The sequence below is a fragment of the Grampus griseus genome (genome assembly GCF_964374135.1).
Source record: "Grampus griseus genome assembly, chromosome: 4".
Classification (NCBI taxonomy): Eukaryota; Metazoa; Chordata; class Mammalia; order Artiodactyla; family Delphinidae; genus Grampus; species Grampus griseus.
This window is the reverse complement of record NC_138997.1, coordinates 142,309,037-142,331,395: the sequence shown is the minus strand read 5'-3', so window position 1 is coordinate 142,331,395 and position 22,359 is coordinate 142,309,037. Positions and strand designations below refer to the sequence as shown.

Sequence of the window (22,359 nt, the reverse complement as noted above, 5' to 3'; positions counted from 1 at the left end):
GCCACCCGGGATCAGCGGCTCGGCGAATTTAAGTAGCAACAGCTGCAGGAGGGTTTACGTGAGGGTGGAGTCTTGAGTCTGCACGATGTTAATAGCAGGCCAGGCCAACACAGCGAGGTGAAGCCAGCCCCGTTTGTGGCCCCGACACCTGCCAGGGCCTTCGAGATCTGTGGAGCCACGCACCTGGCAAACACCTATCTCTGAACAATCCTAGAAAAAAGGTAAAGATGCAGAAATCTCGTCCAACGTGGTCTCATCTGTCCCTTCCGCCTGCCACCAGGGGGCGCTCTGGCCCTGTCCCTCTGCCCTTCTGAGCCCCAACACGGCCTAACAGCGCCCCAAATCAAACTCCCGATTCTCCCCACCAGCCTCCCTGTTGGGGGAGCCAGAATCAGTTACCCTCTTCCCACATGTCCAGTCTCGCTAATCCTTCAATCTCTCCGTGGTCACTTCCGTGGCTGTGACCTCAGGGATGGGCTTCATTTTCTAAAATTTATTTCTGGCTCTGTTGGCTCTTCGTTGCTGCGCGGGCTTTCTCTAGTTGCGGCGAGCGGAGGCTACTCCTTGTTGCAGTGCATGGGCTTCTCATTGCCGTGGCTTCTCTTGTTGCAGAGCACGGGCTCTAGGCGCGCAGGCTTCAGTAGTTGTGGCTCGTGGGCTCTAGAGTGCAGCCTCAGTAGTTATGGCACACGGGCTTAGTTGCTCCATGGCATGTGGGATCCTCCCGCACTAGGGCTTGAGCCCGTGTCCCCTGCATTGGCAGGCGGATTCTTAACCACTGTGTCACCAGGGAAGTCCCAAGGATGGGTTTCTTGATGTGAGTGTTAGGGCCACCCGGCAGGGCTGCCAGCTGAGGGTGAGGCCTCTGCCACGTGCCGCATGGTCACCTGGGGTGTGAGGACCAGTGCCTCACTCTCAGAGACTGGGGGCAGGGCACAGGGGCTGGGGGACTTGCCCACCTCTGCACCCCCGCAGGGAGGCAGCATTCTGTGCAAGGCCGTAGCCCCCAGCGCCGTGAGGGCGGGCAGGTGGCTCCTGTGTCTTTATGAAGCCTCCTGGGTCAATGCAGATGCAGCCCAACCCCTCCTGCCTTCACAGCGGCCTGGCACTCCAAAGCATTAATCAAGACTGGGTATGGATTGGGGCAAAGCCGATCGTGGCTGCTGGGGTGCCGGGATTACGGGTGATTTCTAAACTATGTGCAAACTTGTTTCACTGATGACTGAAAATTCATGTAACATTAACACTGAATTCTACACCTCAAGGCAAATACGCTTGGTTGACCAAAAACATTAGCCTGAATCCCATCAGTCCCAAGCCTCGTGATTAACTGAGGACTGTCTGGAAGTGAGGAATAGAGGTGATTCTCAGTTTATCCGCATGTAGCTCCCACAGAGGCTTGGCCGTGTTCCCAAAGTGCAATATGTCAGGAGAGGCGTTTTAACATGAAGCGAAGTACAGGAAAATAACTTGACGTTACAGCACCCCTTACGGCATTCATTACATAGCATCTCCTTGTCTGATTCATAAAACATAATTTATTTTTTGAACTTCTTCCTCTTCAGAGCCTTCCATTCACCTTCCTGTGTGGCCAGGCTGTTAAAAAGCTGCTTCACTTTTCGTTTTCTTTCCGCGTCCCTTTAAAAATTAAAAAAAAAAAAAAAGCCCATTTTTGGATACATTTTGGAGGACATCTTGCCCTTTTTCCTATCTGACCCAATAGCAGTTCACATCCGCGTGGCCCGCCCTCACCCCGGCCCAGCACCCACACCAGCCCCTGCCAGACCCCGTCGCCCCTCACCGTTCCATGATCTCCGAGAGCTGCATCCGGGCCAGGAACTGGTTGTCCTTGCGGATCTCCCGGACGGCGCCTTTAAACTCTCGCCTGTGCTTGTGGATCAGTCTCTTCCTCTCCTGCTCCTCCTTTGTGCAGCCCTGCTTCTTCCCAAACTCGAGGCTGAAGGTGCAAAGCCGGCCTTGAGGGCGCAGGGTCTGCGCACCCAGAGCCTGCCAGGCCCCGGTCAGGGCCGCCCCCAGCCACAGCCCCGGACTCCCCAGGCCCCTCTGGGGCTGGGGTGCTGGGGGGCCTCCGTACTCACACTTTGACCAGCCGGGGGGTGAACAGCTTCAGCGGCACCGGCTTGCTCTTCTCACAGACCAGCGGCCGACAGTGCTTCGGCTGCTTTTCCATTTCCGTCAAAATGCTCCGACTCAGCTCCTGACACGTGAGGAAAGCTGACACCGCCGGGCCTGCCCACCGTGGCCTCCGGAGCTCCTCCCTCCGGGCCGCCCCTTCCCCTGGGCCCGGCGGCTGCAGGTGCAGAGCCACTGTGCCCAGACGGCCCAGCTCTCACGAAGTTTCCACCTTCCTGCAGCGTCCTCGTGGCATCTGGCCTGGTGGGACTTCAGACCCACAGACCCATCGAGCAACAGAACGGTCTCTCCCAGAGGAATGTGGGGAGCACACGATGGGGACCAGCCCATTCGTACAGAGGGGAGCCCCCAGGCCAAAAGGCAGGTGCCCCTCATGGCTTCCTGTCGCCTGGTGCAGGGCAGTGGGACCATCCTCAGAACCCGAGTGACCTGGGAGGGGCGCGGGGCCTGGAGCCGCTGCCCAGGCTGAGGGGGGCGGCTGGCCTTGATTCCTAGCGCCAGAACCCCGGTGACAGAAACGCCCGCCAGCCTGCCCCAACTCCGGGACACGGCCGCGCCATGGGAGGCCTCACCTGGAGCTCGGGCGGGCAGCTGCGGGCTGCCAGGTGCTCCATCAGGAGGGCTCGCAGGGGCTGCACGATGTCGTGGAAGGAGGGCAGGGTGCCATAGACGGTCACACAGCGCTGCACCAGAGCCAGACACACGGCCAGGCAGGACAGCCTGCATGGGTGACACCCGGCCTCAGGCAAACAGGAAGGAAGGGCCCCTCCCCGTCACCAACAAAGCCCATCATCTTGGCAAAGATGAAAACCTTCCACTCGTGGGCCTGGGCCGCAGGACCCTGAGGTCAAACATCTGCCCTGGGCAACGGCTGCAGCCCGATGGCTGATGGGATCAGGAGTTAAAGAAAACATCCTGCTTCCCTGAATAGGAAAGAACGTTGCGGGAAATGCAGCAACAACTTGGAAAGAGTACTCGGTGTTTTTTGTTTTTTAAACAGAAGAAAAAGTTTAGTAACACATATACATTTCTTGGGAGAGACCCAAGAAAACTGACTCACTCACTACAATGGCTGGAGCCCTCATCTTAAATAAACCCCGTTGTAGTTTTTAAATTACTAAAACTATTTCCAGTATCAAGCAGATACACTTTGAAAATCACACACATTCTGGGAAAGTTAGGTTTTCATGGAAAAAAACGGCCATCAGGATGTGAACAGACATTTCTCCAAAGATTATGAACGTGCAACAAGCACGTGGAAAGATGCTCATTACTAATCATTAGGAAAATCAAGGCAGAATCGTAATGAGACACCGCCTCATACCCATGAGGATGGCTACCATCAAAAATCCAGAAATTACTAAGTGTTGACAAGGATGTGAAGAAATTGGAACCCTCATACGCTGTTGGTGGGAATGTAAAATGGTACAGCTGTGGTGGAAAACAGCATGGAGGTTCCTCAAAAAATTAGAAATAAAACTATCATCTGACCCAGCAATTCCATCTCTGGGTATAAACCCAAAAGAACTGAAAGCAGAAACTGGAATAGATACTTGTACCCCCATGTCCACAGCAGCCTTATTCAGAATAACCAAAAAGTGGGAGCAACCCAAGTGTCCACTGATGGATGAATGAATAAACAAAATGTGGTCCATCCACACAACGGAGTATGATTCAGCCTTAAAAAGGAAGGAAGTTCTGATACCTGCTAAACATGGATGAACATTGAGGACATTACACTCAGTGAAATAAAATAAGTCACAAAAGGACAAATCCTGCGATTCCACCTATATGAGATGCAGCAGAGGAGTCAAATCCACAGACAGAAAGGAGGATGGTGGGGCTTGGGGTGTGGCGTGGGATTAGTCTTTAATGGGGACAGAGTTTCAGTTTGGGAAGATGAGTAAGTTCTGGAGATGGAGGGTGGTGACGGTTCCTTAACAGTGTAAATGTACTTAAGATGCCACCGAACCATACATTTAAAAATGGTTAAGATGGTAAATGTTATCTGCATTTTAACACAACAAATAAATGTCAACAAAAAAATTCAAATAACCATAATTTTTTTAAAAATCAGAGGACTTAGGAGAAAAAGTCCTAGTCCCCTCCTCATTCTACTACAGACTGAAGGATGTGACCCCACAAAATCCCCCTGTTGAAACCGAACCCCTATCGTGGTGGTATTTGGAGGTGATTATGTCTACCAGTCCAGGAACACAGACGTGTTTCCATTCATTCATGTCTTTGTTAAGTACTTTCAACAAATGTTTTGTAGTTTCCATCGTACTAGTCTTCCACCTCCCTGCATAAGCTAATTCTTAAGTAATTTTATTCCTTTTGATGCTATTGTAGATGGGATCGTTTTTGCAATTTCCTTTCAGACTGTTCATTGTTTGTGTGTAGAAATACAACTGACTTTTGTACGTTGACTCTGTATCCAGCTACTTTGCTGAATTCACTTATCAGATCTGATAGCTCTTCTGTGGAACCTTTAGGATTTTCCACATATAAAATCATTTCATCTGCGAACAGAGATAACCCGGGTGCATCTTCAAGGCTGGGTGCTGGGTCACGTCTGGCTTGCAGCCTGGCCCCTCGGAGGTCTAAGCTGGCACCACGGCCCGGAGCCCCAGGCCCGCACGTACCTGGCGTGGTTGGCCTCTGTCTCAGTCTGGGCTTTCAGTCTTCCTGCCCACTGGAGGGGGAGGCTTCTCCTGTGCCACGTGGTCATGGCCTCCTCATCAGAAACCACGAGCAACTCCGAGTTCTTCCCAAGTGCTCTGAAAGGGTGCACCAGAGTGTAACCTGGATTCCAAGTGGGACAGGGACAGAGTCGGCCTCTGAGGCTACCGGGCTCGCAGGGCAGGCTCTGCAGGGTGAAGCCTTTGGAAGTTCATTCTAACAAACATGTGCTGTGCTTACCACCAGAGACGAGCGACAGCTTTGACAGGGGTGTGTGGGCCAAGTCCAAGCTCAGACTAGGCCCCTGCCCTCGTGGGCAGACTAGACTGAGTATCAGTAAGAAACGACGGACAAAGGAAAAGCAGAGGAGGGTGAGGTGGGTTTGTCAGGAGAGCTGGGGCGGTGGGGCAGGGTGCAGAGCTCACCAGGCCAGAGAAGGCCTGCTCCAGAGACCCGGGGAGCGAGCAGGACTTAAGCCCACCGTTACTCAGAGGAGCAGTCGAAGCAGACGGAAGGGACTGCCGGGGAGGGTGCCAGGCCGGGTGCGGTCCAGGCACGGCAGAGTGGGCGGTGGCTGGGCAGAGGGTGGGGGGCATACGGGTGACAGCCAGTCTGCTGACCAGTCCCGACTCCAGCGTCCAGTGCCCTCCACCGGGGCCCCTCCTCCAGCACTGCAGCCACCCTGACGTCTCCCTGGGGTGTGGCTGTCCCCCCCGTGCCCATCCCCACGGCTGGCAGAGAGGAGCCCACAGCGTGGGGCTCAGAGAAATCAGGCAAGTGTCCATGTGAGGTTACGAGGAGAAAGTGGAAGGGCAGGGAAGGGAAAAGGAGGCCGGGAAAGCAGCCCCTCTAGACACGGAGGAGCGAGGGGACAAAGGTGGGCAGCTCCTGGAGGGCGAGGGAGCCGTGAGTGGGCAGAAGCGTGGGGAAGAGTGTCAGCATCCTGTGTGGGGGAGGGGAGGGGAGGGTGTGATAGTTCAGAAGAGCAACAACTGCTGAAACCCTGTCAGAATACTGCTGTCCACGATCTCCTTCCAACATTCAGAACATTGTAGGAACTACAGGAGCGGTGCTGCTGACTAGAGATAGACTGTGAGCTACGCCAGTTAAAGTGTTCTTGTTGCCACATAAAATGAGTAAAAACAAAAAGGTAAATCTTTTTTTTTTTTTGGCGGTACGCAGGCCTCTCACTGTTGCAGCCTCCCCTGTTGCGGAGCCCAGGCTCCGGACGTGCAGGCTCAGCAGCCATGGCTCACGGCCCCAGCCGCTCCACGGCATGTGGGATCTTCCCGGACCGGGGCACGAACCCGTGTCCCCTGCATCGGCAGGCGGACTCTCAACCACTGCGCCACCAGGGAAGCCCCCAAAAAGGTAAATCTTAATGGATGTATTTTATTTACCCTCCCCCCCAAATACTGTTTCAACACACAGTCAATACAGTAAACCTCAGTATTTTATATATTTCTGGTAGGTAGTCTTGCCACCTGGGGGGTACCTTACACTAAGCTCAGACTCCCCACACGTGGAAATGGGCTACTGTGCTGGACAGATGAAGTGGGATCCTGATTGTTTTCAAAATGTGGGTTTACACACATCCACACAGAGGGAAAAAAGGATGCTACTCTGGAGGATGAGACTTGAGACTCCTTTGTCTTCTTTCTAACTTCTCCACATCCTAAGCTTTCTACAATGAATACCGATTCCTATTAAAAGTCTAAAGTACAGTATATTTGCAAACGCTGCCTCCAATCAACTCACCTTGGCTCTGCTTGTTGGGAGTTGCGATGTAAAGAATCCCAACAAGAAAATTGATGAGCTCAGGTATGAACCTCTGGGACAGAGACACATAGTCCAGGAACACGCAGCACACGAAGAGCCCCTTCACCACGTCTTGGAGGGACTGGATGGGACACTGGCAAAGGAACACAGGGCACAGTGTCCACTTGGGAACAACATTCACAACACTGCGCCAGGCAGACAGCCTGGCTTCCGCGGGAAGCCGCAGGCCCCGACCTTCCTCTGCACGGAGGGGAGCACCGCCCCCACGGCAGGATCGAGGCGCGTGGCATGCAATCAGGCACAGAGCCCTGTGACCGTAAGGTCCCACCCTTTCGGAGCGGAACGCTGATAACTGCCACAGCAAGTGGGTACCGATCACACGCCCCCTCAAGGAAAACGGAGCTATTTGGACTTTTAAAGCCAAGAGGGGACCAGAACCCCAGATCAGACACGATGCCCTCATGCGCTTTCTGGGGTCACACCCTCTGCCACCTCGCCCGGGAGCTCTGGGAAGGAGCTGCTACGCAGGCCTCGCTGACGAGCCTTTCCTACTCCTGCCCCAAGGAGCGCCAGTCTCCGCGGCCCCGCTCAGCCCCTGGGAGGGCTGGCTCCGATGGGGAGGCCCTGACGTACCTTGGTTAGCAGCTGGCTCAGACACAGCAGCGCAGGCGTGACCACCGGGTGCCGGAAGTCAGAGGTTGGAAACAACATCCCAGCAATTTTCAAGTAAACGAGCTGGAAAGAAAGCGCCACCACACGGGCTAGAGAAGGGAGACAGCCTGACGCGCACCTCTGGGCTGTTCTGCGGAGACCAAGACCACCACCCGCCGGGGGCGGGGACTGCAGGCTGCCCGCGAGCACCAGGCCCCAGACGCTGGGAGCCAAGTGGCCGAACATCACCCTGTCAGCTCACCACCAGCCACTCAGAGGAAAGCCCACCAGCTGGTCACACACCCTGGGACCCTCACCCTCGATGTTGCCTTTAAAACCCCTCCCCTGAGGCCCTCAGGGAGTCCGTGTCTCTTGGGCACGAGCTGCCTGCAGTAAACGCTGCACGTTTCTTCCCCACAACCTGGCACCAGTCGGCTGGCTTTGCTGTGCGCCGGGCAAGGGTGGGCCCCAATTTGGTTCAGTAACAACATCAACTCATGAATCCTCACGCCAGCCTACGGGACAGGTACCACTGAGCCATCACTACCGCCTACAGCCGGGAGAGGCCAGGCCCGCGCAGCCCAGGATGGAAGCCCGGGCAGCCTGCCAACCCCCCTGGCCTCCCCACTACTCCTCGCCAGGGACAGGCTCCGGGGAGGCAAGGCTGGATACCCTCGGCCACAGCTCGGGCACCCACCTACCCCAGGTCACACAGAGAAAGGGGCCGAGGCCACAGACACTGGCTCAGATGCCTTCCCAAGGAGTCTACTGACCCACTGACATAAAGCCGAACTTTTTTTTTTTTTTTTGTGGTACGCAGGCCTCTCACTGTTGTGGCCCCTCCCGCTGTGGAGCACAGGCTCCGGACGCGCAGGCTCAGCGGCCATGGCTCACAGGCCCAGCTGCTCCGCGGCATGTGGGATCTTCCCAGACCGGGGCACGAACCCGTGTCCCCTGTATCGGCAGGCGGACTCTCAACCACTGCGCCACCAGGGAAGCCCTAAAGCCGAACTTTTAAGTTCCTGCCCGTCGCCGTTAGCTCATTTCAACACGAAGACCAGAAAATGGAACGGACTGAGCAGTACTTCTTCAGTGACCAGAGCTGACGACACGGCCCACGGCTGTCGTGAAACGGTCAGAAACCTCAGAGAGGTCAGAGGTCGCTGTGCACAAGCAGGTGGAGCAACCAGCCCACAGGTTCAGGTCCTCAGGAAAACACACCCCGGGTCTGCCATCAAGACTAAACACGGCACCGTTCACGGAGAAGTCAAACCAGGAACTTTGCTCCTGAGCCCACATTAGCTAGTTGTTAACAGGTCAGCAGTCCTTCCAGGTCTGGCCCAGCGTGCCCTCCAGATGGCTGCGGAGGCTCTTGGGCAGACCACCCTCTTGAAGCCCCCTGCCCCTCCGTGCCATGGCAGCACACTGGACAGATGGCGGCCGCGGGTCAACGGCCAGATGAGACACGCCCCTGGCTTACCACGTCCAGGCCCGGGAAGGCCGCCCGGCCTGTGGTCTCAACCATTCCTTCCATGTCGTGCATGGCATCTCGGAGGACAAATTTCACGGCGCTGCTTGCGGCTTCAGGAAACATCTGGCAAAGGTTATACAACTGCCTGTTCATCAGAGACATGTCAGGGGAGAATGTCCGTAGGTAACAAAAACATAGAAACCCCCTCAAACCACCCACGTTTATCATCTTCCTGTGAAGTCACCTGCCGGCTGAGCTAGAGCTGGAAGCCCCTGGATGAATGCACTTTTCCTTACTGACACCTGGCTGGCCGTCTCGGTGATCCAGGTAGTTTTTCTAATAGTGTTTTATAATAACCTATAATCATTTTTGCTATTTGCTAAGAACCTGGTCGTAACTTCTCAGTACTGGTGGCAGAAGTAGCTCTGTTTATACAAGTAACAGCACGGGAGGCATATTCTAAGGGCCAGACGTGGCTGACAGTCCTGAACCCAGTGGTACCTCACAAGCACTCCTGGGGGCAGAGGCTGGCACGGGGTGGAGGCGTGTGCAGGTGGCCAGCCCGAGGGTACCACCAGGCACCTGCTCTCACGGACCCTCCCAACTGAGCACCCTGCCCGCTGCGCCCTGCTCCAGCCACCACGGGGCCAGGAGCCACCATGCTGCTCTGCTCTCACGGCGCCTGGTGCAGAGCCCGGCCCGGGGACCCCGCGCAGGACAGCAGCAGGCGGGCGAATGAAACAGAAAATTTGCCGTCAAATATTAATAAACTGAAGGGGCCCTACTGTCTTAAAGTCGATTCGTTTGCAGTTAAAAGCAGGTCCCATCTCCAGGGCAATGGGAGCAGCGCGTCAACACGACTTAGGAGCAGGCTGGCGTACGGAAATCACCGCAGCTGTGCGAGCTGTGGGCCCGCTGGCAAGGCTGCCTTAATAACTCCGAAGTTATTCTACAACTTTACTGAAGGGCACAAAATCTGTTCAACTCAGCCCCACGTTCCAGATAAGGCACCCCGTTTTCACTTACACAACCAACTTGTTGATTCCGCCGAGGTCTGGAGGATCACTTGCAGCCAAATCTCCGACGTATTCCAGAAGGAAGCCGAACAGCTTCTGCAGGAACAGGGTTGGGGCCAGAGCGCAGGGCTGAGCCCAGAACGGAGCTGCGGCACAGCACGCCCTGCCCCCTGTGCCCCCGCACCGGCTGGGGCGAGGGCCTCAGGGCCAGCGAAGGGGGCATGTGGCCCAAGGCAGGCACACGGGCGAAGAGCACAGGGTCTGGGTGCTGCCTTGGCTGGCGGGCAACGCCTCAGTCCTAGACCAGGAGCGCGCCGGCCGGGCGCCAAAGAGGACGAGGCACGTTCCTAGTTATCTACTTCCCCAAAGCCTGGCTTTGCTGCGTGACGGTGTGCGCGGTGGACTCAGTGTAAACTGAGGTCAACAGCTCGGCCTCCTCCTGGGCCTGCCGTGGCCCTGGAGCTGACGCACACCCAGGCCTGGCTCTCTGCCCCCTGACCCACACCCCAGCGTGAAATCTCGCGGCCGTAAGCACGGGGTGCACTTCAGGACCACCAGCTTCACGGTTACGACGCCCACACAGACCAGGGCTCTTCCCTGACACTCCCAACACTGCAGACAAACGACTCAGCGTACTTCTAGTTTTGCTTTGTTTCCCACTGCGAGACTTGGATGGTTGCATTTCTGAATTCTCTCCACAACCAAAAGCTGCTCTTCCGTCGATCTTCCCGATAATAAAGACTTCAGTTCCTCGTAGGATTTGGGAGCTATCAAAATAAACACAAAACACACTCCACGCTTAACTTGTCAAATGAGAATTACGTTTCTGGTAACAGAGATAAAAACTGAACACAAATTAAATAATACAACTTCTTTTACTTCATCCAAAGAAATACTTCCGCCTGTTTTCTAGAACCACTCATTTTGTGTAATTACCATACTGCTTCTAACGTGTGCCCGCGTGCCCGCCAAGGGTGAGGCTCGAGGAAACTGGGCTGCCTGCAACAAGCCTCGACGAAGAAATGACCCCAAGCTCCCCTCCAGGAGGAACCCCGCCAATGCCCGACACGGGGAGGGAGGAGGGGACAGTGCGTGGGCGGGGTGGCCGCCAGGACCGTTCAGAACAGGCTGGAAGCTGGAAGGAGCCCCGCGAGCAGTGCAGCGTCACGCCTGAGATGCCCCCGGCAGCCAGCTCCACCCGCCGGTTCAACCGCTCTGGAAACGCCCTTAAGTCGCAGGACAGCTTAGGCCTGCGGACTGGAACTGGATGGGGTGTCTGCACGTGGGACAGAGCAGCCCATCGTGTGCTACATGCCATGTCACGAGGCCTGAGCCCGACTCCGCGGCCACCCTTGCCCACAAAGGGCTGACTTGTCAAGCGGCAGGGACCTCCGCCGGCGGCCTGCAGAACTGCTGCAGCCACATAGCAGAGGCTGACGTGCTGCCCAGAGCACTCGGGTCAGATCCCAGGGGCGTCGCGGAGAAGGATGACCGTGCCTGTCTGCCAGCCAGGACAGCACAGACGGGCTGTGCCCGTGTGTCCAGGCCCGTACCCTGTCCCACTCCATGACGCATCCCGTGAGGCAGACGCCACCAGGTCACCGCGGTCACTCCCCAGTTGTCTGTCTACCTGCGAACATATAGGGCAGCTCGGCCCTGGCAGCCTCCCGGTCGTCGGCTGCCGATCGCTCCCCGGGATTCGGACGCTGCTCCTCCTGGGTCCTCTCGCTCCCGTCCTTGCTCTGCACGTCAGACTCCAGGCCTGAGGGGCCGTCCGGGCCATCGCTCTCCTCTGGGTCCCCCTCGCTCGAGCCTTTGCCCTCTTCCCCTTCGCTCTCACTGCTACTGGCTTCCCCGCTTGGCTCTTCCTCGACGTTCATCCTTCCATCCTGGGAACAGAGTGTGGGAACCAGCGGCATCACTCCTCAGGGGACAGCAGCTGGCACAGCCTGTGACCGTGTCTGAGGGCCGTGCACGTGCAGACGCTTTATGCTACTTGTCTGCCAGGAACACGCGGCCCGGTGCTGCACCGTACACGGGCGTGGGGCCTCTCTCCCACCTCCTTCGGGGCTGCTACACGTCACGGGGCTAAAGGCCTGGGAACCGCAGTCCCCACACCCTGCCGCCAGGACTCTGGGCAGGGCTTGTCTCTGCTGGGGAGCGGCGGGGGTCCAGGAGGCGGAAGGCGCCCCAGCGGACAGGCTCCGGCTGCTATGAGTGTCTGGCAGCCCCAGGAAGCTGGGGCTTCCTGGCATGTGGGCTGCACACGGAGGTGGTGGGACCTCAACATCGGAGGGTGACCCCTGACGACTCCCCCAGATAACCCAGTGTTTTGCGAGCACCCGGTTTCCCGTCTTGGAACCCTTTCTGCTCGAGACCCCTGGCCTTCTCCTATCTTCCTGCCCCGAGTGGGGCCGACGCTCTGAAAGGGGAGAGGAGTATAGAGCTAATGGGGCTCGTGGATGAAAAACCTCACCAACTTTAGAAAGAGCCCCAGAGAAACTGCTTCTAAAAAGACTCACAATTTCCACCTGTGGTAAACCTATCAAGTGAAAAACCAGGAAATGTGTTGCTTTAAATTAAAAAAAAAAAAGGGAAACGAAGGCAAACATCTTACTTTGTAAGAAAGCAAACGCCTGTCATCTTTGTCTAGTACGAAGCCATCACTTAAGTCATCCGCCGACATGTGTTTCGGTCTCTTAATACGTTCGTCCTCCTCCTTTCCAAGCATCCTCCGGAGTCTTTCAGCCTGAGCAGGAAAGACAGAAAAGCTGTCTGCCGTGCTGTGAGCACGTGGCAGGGACGCACGCTCCAGGCTCCCTCGGCCATCACAGCTGCTTCAGGCCTGCCTTCTGCTTTCTTCAACCAGACACGCAAACCCTTGGCAAGCAGCGTGTGGAAGACTTATTTTAACAAAAATAAAAATACTGCGGCAGAAACATTTCCTGTCACAAGGAAGGAAAAGCTGTCATCCTGGGGGCTTTCTGGCCAAATGATGGTGGCCAACCATCGGCTTCACTCACCACCAGGCCCCAGAAGAGGAACAGGACACCTTACACTGAGGTCTGCATCCATTTAACAAGCAGCTCAGCTACTCTGTCCCTCTGAGCCATGCAATGGCCACAGGAGACGGCCCACGAGGGGGTACTGAAAAGGCCAGATGCACGACAGTATGCCTCCACTTCATTTTTGTTTTGTGACGTAAGGAAATTTAAAAAACCTTTAAGAGAAAAGAGGTGAAAAGGTAGTGCACTATATCGCTAGCAGCTGTTCTGAGGTAAAGGGATTAGAAAGAAAGTCATTTTTAATTTGTTATATTGGGTATTATCTGCATTTATTTTTCCTTTTATAGTTAAAAAAAATAAAACAAACTTGTTTAGAGACTAAAAAGATTTCACTGGTAAAACACAGCACACCTCCAGCCCATTGAACACAACAAGGTGGAAAGGGCCTTTCCGGTAGTAGCAGCTTCCCAGAGCAGCCCTGCCCCTGCCTCGCCCCGCCCCCTGCCCCGCCCCCTAGACACCTCCAGGCACTTGAGCCGCTCCCGCTCCTCCTGGGCCAGCTCCTCCTCCGTCTTCATCCTGTTAGAGGGCGGCGCTTTCATTTCAAAGCCGAGCTCACGAACCATCATGTCGTATGCGTCAGGCTAGGGCAGAAAGAAGAAATTGTTTTTTTAAAGAAAAGACCTGCATAATGAGCTTCCTGCACATCCCAATTGTGGCTGGACATCTTTATGGAAGAAGCTAAACCACGGCCTAAGTCTTTTCTTCTTGTGTGACAGAGGCCTGTTCTAATCAGTCTTGAGGACGCCTTTAGGTCATATACAACTATTTGCTCCTCGAAAATTCTTAAAGTATGTCTGCTTTAAGAAAACTAAAACTTGGGCTTCCCTGCTGGCGCAGTGGTTGGGAGTCCGCCTGCTGATGCAGGGGACACAGGTTCGTGCCCCGGTCCGGGAAGATCCCACATGCTGTGGAGCGGCTGGGCCCGTGAGCCATGGCCGCTGAGCCTGTGCGTCCGGAGCCTGTGCTCCACAACGGGAGAAGCCACAACAGTGAGAGGCCCGCGTACCGCAAAAAAAAAAAAAAGAAAACTAAACTTTGCTCATCTAGGCATTAAGCCCCCAAATGGGATTTTGGGGGAAGCAACAGTAAGGTCGACTCACAGATGTGCAGATGGCCACACGGCAAGGTAATCTGGTGAAATCCAAGTATTTTCTAGAAACCAGCAACTCAAACGAATGCACCTTCTCTGACAATTTAGACTAAAAGCAATGTGGTAGGAACCAAATATTGTCCAGGGGGAAAAATAAATAAATGTATATATCAATACACATACCAAGTCTTCTCATACCAAGAAACAACCATTTTCTTTACTTTCATTATTCTGGAGTAGATAGTGAAGTAACTTTTAGTCTATTTCCACCCTGATGTAACACACGTCAGATACCTCAATATAAAAGTTTAACAGAAAACTTAAGTCCTAAAAGGGAGAACAGATGTCTGGCTCCCCCTCTTCTGCAGAGAAAGGCTGGGTCAATGGTCGTGAGCCCAGGCTGCCTGTGAGGTGCTGACCCCACCTTGGGTTTCTCTTTTCCACCTCTGCTCTCGGATGTGGGTGTTTTACGGGCCAGGAGAGTCTGGATTTCTTTCCAGTCTTGGTCTAGCTTCTCTGTGAGTTCAAGGGCGTCTTCTCGTTGAGCCTGTCTCTCCCTCTGGGGAAAAAGAACAGAAGGCACCCCATTACTGCCGGCCTCCAGCAGACGTCCAGGCCCCACTGGACAACCGCTCAGCCCAACATGCCGACGGGGAAAGAGACCACGAGAAATCAGCATCTCAGGATCCCATCACGCAGAACGAACTTCCTGCTGTAAAACTGCTCTTCTAGATGCTCTGAGCAGTTTGCCTTTAGCAGAAGCAGTGATGTTTTGCGACTCTTGATACGTGCCACAACACTAAAACCAACCCTCCCCCCAAACCAAAACCAAAACCCCAAGAAACCATCAGAAGTACATGCTTGGGGCTTCCGTGGTAGTGCAGTGGTTAAGAATCCCCCTGCCAATGCAGGGGACACGGGTTCGAGCCTTGGTCCAGGAAGATCCCACATGCCACGGAGCAACTAAGCCCCCGCGCCAAAACTACTGAGCCTGCACTCTAGAGCCTGCGTGCCACAACTACTGAAGACCGTGTGCCTAGAGCCCGTGCTCCGCAACAAGAGAAGCCACCACGATGAGAAGCCCACAAACTGCAACGAAGAGTAGGCCCCACTCGCCACAACTAGAGAAAAGCCCGCGCGCAGCAGAAAAGACCCGACACAGCCAAAAATAAATAAATAAATAAATAAAATTAAAAAAAAAAAAAGAGGAAGTACATGCTTGATGAAACTTAAAATGCATTTTGTATTCCTATTCAAAGTGAATGCTTTTATTGAATTCATAGAAAATATTAGACACAGCCTAAACCGCACAGGGAGGAAAGACTTGAAAGTGTTCAGCAGCGAGGCTGCGGGCGGTGCTGCTCCGCAGCGAGAACGGCAGCGGACGCACCTTCTCCTGCCTTGATTTGGCGATGAGCTCCTCGATCAGCTCTTTGCGTGACTTCGGCTGTTGCCCCTCCTCGCCATGCTGTTGAGAGGTCTTCTTGTGAAGCGGCCCACCACCTCCTCCAAAATGGGCCGCCGTCAACTCAGCTGCAGACAGAGAGCAGAAAACCCCTCTGTGAAGCCAGGCCCGGCTGCGAAGTGGGTTTTGCAGTCGCTCTGCCAACGTTTCTCCAAGCACGGTCCTAAGAGCAGACTCCACGTTTAAGAGAAAACTCTCACCCACGGCAGGTGAGACTACAGGCACAGCGACACAAACCCCCAAGATGAGCCCCTCCGAGAAAACCCAGAGGCATAAAAAGACCAAACAGCTGTGATCCAAGTGACTGGAAACACCAAGAACCTGTTTTCCAATGTGTTAACGTCTCACAGAAGATGGGCAAACGCAAACTAGCTCGTGCCTGAGTCCTAAGCGGGCGTGCCCAGGACCAGAGCCACTTCACACCCTCCCTGTGTCTCACAGAAAGTCCCGGGGGCAGGGGGCGGAGCCAGCTACTAGAGTCACCGATTCCTAGGCTGCCTGAGCTACCAGGGAAGAAGAGAGAAAGAAAACATTGGGAATCGTCGATTTTGGAAGAGAAAGAAATTTAAAAAAAATCCAATTTCTTGGAAGAGAAAACAGAGGCTTAGATGCTAAGCAACTGACTTCAGATCTCATCCAGTAAGAGAAACAGCTCCTGCCTGTGGCCCTCTAACCCCGTCAGGCCCACAACCCGCCGTCTGCGCCTGCGCTCCGCCACCCCCATCATGCCTCCTTCTGGAAGCTGCTCTCGCTCTCCCTGCAGTAGACTCTGGCCCGATTTAAAGGCCAACGCTCACTCCTCTGGGCAGCAGCTCCCTCCTCCAGGCAAGGCTGTCTGCGGACTTGGGCGCCCACTGCCCTCCTGATGCCTCCCCTGGGCTAACAGGTACCCCAAACACCCCTGCGCATCCTGCTTCCTCTCTACCACCCTCGCCTACAAGAGAATTTCAGGAAGACCTCTTGGCCTGCCCTAGCCAACTCTGTCCTTCCCCAATCAAGTCCCTCCGGCTCCCGTTCCTGAGTAAAAGCCAAAATTGTTCCCGTGGCCCCGGGGGCCCAGCCCACCTGTCTGTACCATCGCCCCCTCCAGTTGCCAGGCTCCTGGCTGGTCCCAGACTGTGACACCACCAGAGGCCTGCACGACAGCCACCTCCTTCGTGACCCTAATCAGGACTGCCTGGCGTGTCCCAGACCGCTCCAACTTCATTTCCCCCACAGCACTTCTACTTCCGACCGGCCTGCGGGATTTAGTGATTATTTAGTTTACTGTCTGGGTCTCCCCAGAAAACTGAGCTGCAGGTAGGTTTTACTCGCTGCTATTTCCCCAGAACCAAGAGCACTGCCTGGCACATGCTGAATAAATGAATCAGTGAATGAGTGACTCCTCTGCTTCCTGCAAAGTTCAGCATATTAGAAAACACTATCATTTAGCATTCTACTAATTCAAGATTGTTTACAATATTTTCTGAAAATAAAATTTACAAAACATTAACTAACGAGGTGGTAGTATATAGAAGATTCCAAAAAGGATTCTCGGAGAAAAGAAAAAAAAAAAAATCCATCAGTGTGTTTATACTGATGATAGGATTTAATTAGAAAACTAGGGTTGATTTTTAAGATGAAATTCTCCTAATCTAGGAGAACATATAAACTATGTAGTTGAACAAAACAGAATGTTTCCTAATGATTCATTTTAAAAGGTACGGCAAATATATTTATTTTCAAATATAAGAGGTTACCTGGAAATGTGCAAGTCCCCTGGATTCTCATGAGCTCATACTAAACATCAGAGGAGGACAGGAAACCTCAAATAAACAGTTGAGTCCCCAGGACCCAACACCTGGCAGAATGGGAATCCAACTTCTCCTCTAGTCAGCCAACCGTCACAGCCTATCATACCAACGAGGCCGAGGCCGACACCTTGTGATGAATGACCAGGCCGCCAAACGCTAAGGTGCCACGGCAGTCCCCTTCGGTGACAGTGAAGGTGAACGTGTTTAAAGCGAGGCGTGCATAAAAAGTCCTGAACAATGGAAAGTGCGCAGAGAAAGGCCCTCAAGGTGAACTATGTCCCCTCCTCAACCACGAAGCCTCAGCAGAGTTGAGGTCCACCTCCCGGTGCTGTGGACAGAACCACGGGCTGCCCTAATTCCTAGGTCTTCTGCCCCCGCATCACCCAAACACCAAAAAGCAGTCATGGGCTTAACGGCTTGGCTTTCCACACACCAGAAAAACCGCTGAGTCAGTTTCAGTTTTGTGCAGCTTTGTTCTGAAGATGCTGACTAGAGGATATTCTAAATCATAAGGATGCGAACTTACGACATGACCGCAACTTTACAAAAGGGCCCAAGATGATCAGACCTGAACCGAGTCCTAACTCAGTTCAGTTGTATATCAGTGTTAACTAATGCCACGGTTTAACCTGCTTTGTTATTATCCATAAATAAGAAGCTCAGGACTTCCCTGGTGGCCCAGTGGTTAAGAATCCGCCTGCCAATGCAGGGGACACAGGTTCGAGCCCTGATCTGGGAAGATTCCACATGCCGAGGAGCAACTAAGCCCGTGAGCCACAACTACTGAGCCCACACGCCTAGAGCCCGTGCTCTGCAACAAGAGAAGCCACCGCAATGAGAAGCCTGCGCACCGCAACGAAGAGTAGCCCTGGCTTGCTGCAACTAGAGAAAGCCTGTGCGCAGCAACGAAGACCCAACGCAGCCAAAAATGAAATAAGTAAATAAATAAATTTTAAAAAAGAAATTAAAAAGAAGCAGCTCAATGTTACTTCCCCCACAAAACTGTCATAAGCGGTTCCAGAGAAAACAAAGACTAAAAGAACTAAGTAAACACTGTTAGTGCACACATTGGGTCAGAACTGGTAACAGTGGTAGCAAAGCACTGTGGGTTAGTACAGAAGAGCTGTCCTAGGGGTTAGCGAGGTGGGTTTTACCCACAACTCTGACTCACGGGTTGGTCAAATCATATTGTTTCTCTGAGCTCACCGGGTAAAATAAGCTGGGGTGAAGTTCAAACAAGAGGAGGGACACTGAGGTGCTTTCTGTGACAGACAGACAGCAGGCTGTCTATCTTATCTACATATACACATTCTTAGAGATCTACACCTGCATTTTCTAGGTGTGCAAGCAGGGCAGAAAGAACGTCAGTGCTAAGCAGACTGCCCCTGATCCCAGGCCTCACCCGACAGCACTCCTCGGTCCTCGGCATCGCTGTCGCTATCGACAATGTCATTATGCTTTTCAATGTCTGCCAAAGACTGGCCGTAATGAGTCAGTTCTTCATCTTCATTTAGGTTGTAGATGCTTTTCTTTTCGTGTTGTCGCTGACAGAATAGAAAAAATGAAAATCAGTCTCCTAAAATTTCCACATCCATTTAACATCAAAAAAAGAATGATTTTTTCCCCATTTTTGTGCAATGTGACGGTGTAGCTTTAAGATTATTCTGGGTCATTTGAGCAATGATTCGGATGTAAACAGAACCCACAGAAGGTAAATAAATCAATGCGCCACCCTAAGGCACTGGGAAATCGTGCAGCTCTACCCACCAGGAATGCTCCACAATCCACTCGACCCAGCTGAAGGCAGCAGTTTAGTCCAGAACCCCAGGACGCATCACTGCCGGGCACTCTGGTTAAGATATTTATCCACCTAACTGGTATGTGCAAGAGGCTGCTTCCCCCTTGGTCTAGACAGGCAAGATACACGACTGAAGACCCATCCACTGTGCACTCACGAAAGTATAAACAAACAAGGGGGAAACGGCCTTCTCTTTGTATTTGACTTCTGTGTAAAACTACAGCAAAAGACTGTTTTCCATACCTGTTGTTCCAGAGCAAACCTCTTCATCATCTTCTCCTCCGGGCTTATGTTGCTATTGTATTCTCCAAAGCGTTTATCTCTAAATACGTTGGACTTATCCCTTTCTTTGTATTCCTTTAGCAAAGTCTGGGTGCGCTGAAAAACAGATCATAGAACAATCTCTCACCGGTCCTGGCAACTCTGAGCTCTGACGGCCTGGCAGTCTTAGTCACCAAAGGGGAGGTGCTTCCACAAGGGGACACAACGCTGGCTCTAAGGAACTGGAAAATGCCATTTTCTATGCCTCAGGCCCCTGAGACAAACAGTCCAAAAAAGGCCAATCTACTGGCTGGAAAGATTGATCTCAATTACCAAGGAGAAACTGGGTCGCTGCCATACAACGGCAGCAAAGAGGATGATGTCTGGAACCCAGGGGATTCTCTAGGGTGTGTGTTAGTACTTCCATGCCTAATACCAAAGGTTAAAGTAAAATGATGGCAACCAAAAAAAAGCAGACAATCGAGCAGAGGTCACTCCACCCAGGTGAAGAAGCCAGAGGAGTTCAGGTTCTAGCCGAGTAAGGGGAGCAGGGAACAATGATCTGAGAGGCCATTTATGTCAATGACGACGTCACGATCAATTACAGACACAGACTGCAGCAGCACTGCCTATCTGCTCTTTGCTTGTTATATACGTGCCATTATGTGTATATACAGTCAGTCTTTGCTATTTGCAGATTCCGTATTTATGTATTTGTCTATTGGTAAAATTTACGTGTAGCCCCAAACCAATACTCTCAGCACTTTCTGGGTCATTCATGGACATGCATGTGATGCCCAGGAGGTGCAGTCGAGAGTGAGGACTCAGAACCCCACCAGCTGCACCACTGCCCAGCGAGGACTTTGGGAAGCGCCTACAGCCTCACCTGTAAAAAGGAGAGAATGGCAGTTCCTACCTCAGGCTCTTAAGGAGAAATGAGAAAACTGAGGCTTACATGATAAAGGAAAACATGTCTAGTCTGGAGCCCATGCAATGCCCATCCCCACATCTGCCCCCACAAGCCTGCCCTGGGGTGTGTGATGCAGGGGTGCATCGGAGTCGGCTATAAGTTTGTCTTGTCTACTATTACTGCCAGCTCCTTGCAATAAGGACGATGTTTGATTCAATTCAAAGATCAATTGGGGGGACTTCCCTGGTGGCGCAGTGGTTAAGAATCCGCCTGCCAATGCAGGGGACACATGTTTGAGCCCTGGTCCGGGAAGATCCCACATGCCGTGGAGCAACTAAGCCCGTGCGCCACAACTACTGAGCCTGTGTTCCACAACTACTGAAGCCCGTGTGTCTAGAGCCTGTGCTCCACAGCAAGACAGGCCACCGCAATGAGAAGCCCATGCACTGCAGCGAAGAGTAGCCCCTATTCACCACAACTAGAGAAAGCCTGTGCACAGCAACGAAGACCCAATGCAGCCATAAATAAATAAATAAATTTATTAAAAAAAAAAAAAAGAAAAGATCAGTTGGGGTTTCCCTGGTGGTGAAATGGTTAAGAATCCGCCTGCCAATGCAGGGGACACAGGTTCGAGCCCTGGTCCGGGAAAATCCCACATGCCGTGGAGCAACGAAGCCAGTGTGCCACAACTACTAAGCCTGCGCTCTAGAGCCCATGAGCCACAATTACTGAGCTCACATGCCACAGCTACTGAAGCCCGCGCACCTAGAGCCCGTGTGGTCTATAACAAGAGAAGCCACCGCAATGAGAAGCCCGCGTACCGCAAAGAAGAGTAGCCCCCTCTCGCCGCAACAAGAAAAAGCCCGCGTGCAGCAACAGACCCAAGGCAGCCAAAATAAATAAATAATAAAATAAATAAATTTATATATAAAAAAAGATCAACTGGATTACATGTTGTGGGACAGAACACAGATTATGAGCCCATGAAGGCAGGGCCAGGTGTTACTTTACCTTTACCTCTCCACCTGCTAGAACACAGCTTAAACGTTAAGCGCTCAGTGGCACATAAAGGCTTCACAGGTGTCCAAACCCAGTGCAAACCCCAGCCTTTACCAGCTGTGTGACCCTGGGAAATTTACTTGACCTTTCTGTGCTTTAATTTGTTCACTAACTTACTAATGTCTCCTCCTCAGAGTAACAATAAATATCGTTAAACAAACCAATGAGCATGTCTCAGAAGCTGCAGAGAGAATGCCACCCGAACTGAATTTCAAAGTACAGAATACTCTGGAACCGTAAGCACAGGAAAGCTGGAGGCTACGAGACTTTCCAAGAAGGCAGCATTTCAGTTACCCTGCAAGGGACGAGGTTGTGCGCTTCAAAGGACCGATACATTCCTTCTTCAAACATCTACTGAGCATGTAATCCCCTATCCTGTCCCTAACCAGCGGAGCTCAAAGTCTCAACGAGGGCAGGTTTTAAGAGGTTCGCACAGGGGCCGCGGCAGCGCGGAAGTGATGAACTCTGCCTGAGCTGGACTTGTGTGTGGGTCTCCAAGGAGGGACGGCGGTTTTGCGGGGGAATGTCGTCCCCGCCCACGCAGAAGCAGAGGCACGAAGATGAAAACAGTCCAGCTGACACATGGCATACACGATACACGACGTCTCACTACTCCAGGCGCTGTCCCGAGGACTCTAAGTGGACGCTTCCCATTCTCCCGGCGGCCCTAGGATGTACGTACCACCATCATGGCCGATTTACAGAAGGGAAAAAGGGCACCGGAAAGTAAGTCCGTAGCTCGCCCAAGCCTGCCGGCGGCCCCTCGGTGCCGCAGGGGTTCGAGGAGCAGGGCCGTGGGTGGTCCCGGCCGGCAGGTGGGGCCGGGGGGACCCACCCCGGAGGGCCCGGCGCCCCGCTCACCTTCTGGAGGGCCCGCGCGCGCGACACCCCGGGCAGCCCCACGTCGTGGCGCGTCTTCCTGCCCAGGACCTGGAACTTCTGCCGGTTGACTTTCACCTCGAACGGGTTGGCGCTGGGCCTCGCCCGGCAGCCCCGCGCGCCCGCCGGGGCCCCGGGGGCCTTCCCGCGCGCTCCGGCAGACCTGGTTTTCCCCATGGCAACACGCGCTGCACCTCGGGGCGCTGACGAGGAGGTGGCAGCTACAGCGCGCGCTCCCTCCGGAGCTACCGCGCGGCCCAGCCGCCTAGGAGTGCCGCCCCCG

The 22,359-nt window shown here is 53.6% G+C and overlaps 2 protein-coding genes across 2 annotated transcripts in view; one reads left to right on the top strand and one right to left on the bottom strand.

Moving 5' to 3' along the window:
• Positions 1 to 1,515: 1,515 nt before the first annotated feature.
• Positions 1,516 to 22,334, bottom strand: NOP14 (NOP14 nucleolar protein). Its single transcript, XM_082653126.1, has 18 exons — positions 22,059 to 22,334; positions 19,211 to 19,345; positions 18,572 to 18,713; positions 15,302 to 15,444; positions 14,336 to 14,470; positions 13,280 to 13,402; positions 12,371 to 12,502; positions 11,384 to 11,642; positions 10,390 to 10,520; positions 9,764 to 9,849; positions 8,747 to 8,882; positions 7,249 to 7,350; positions 6,595 to 6,748; positions 4,800 to 4,959; positions 2,727 to 2,874; positions 2,100 to 2,218; positions 1,802 to 1,957; positions 1,516 to 1,638 (listed from the first exon to the last, which is right to left on the bottom strand). Exons 1-18 carry the CDS (start codon positions 22,251 to 22,253, stop codon positions 1,539 to 1,541), a joined length of 2,556 nt encoding a protein of 851 aa, XP_082509252.1. The 5' UTR covers positions 22,254 to 22,334; the 3' UTR covers positions 1,516 to 1,538.
• GRK4 (G protein-coupled receptor kinase 4) overlaps positions 22,252 to 22,359 on the top strand; it is a gene marked incomplete at its 5' end in the record, with an annotated part of 39,111 nt that continues 39,003 nt past the window's right edge. Inside the window, one exon of the mRNA XM_082654044.1 lies at positions 22,252 to 22,358. Coding sequence (XP_082510170.1) covers positions 22,252 to 22,358 — 107 coding nt within the window. The remainder of the gene's footprint in view (position 22,359) is intronic.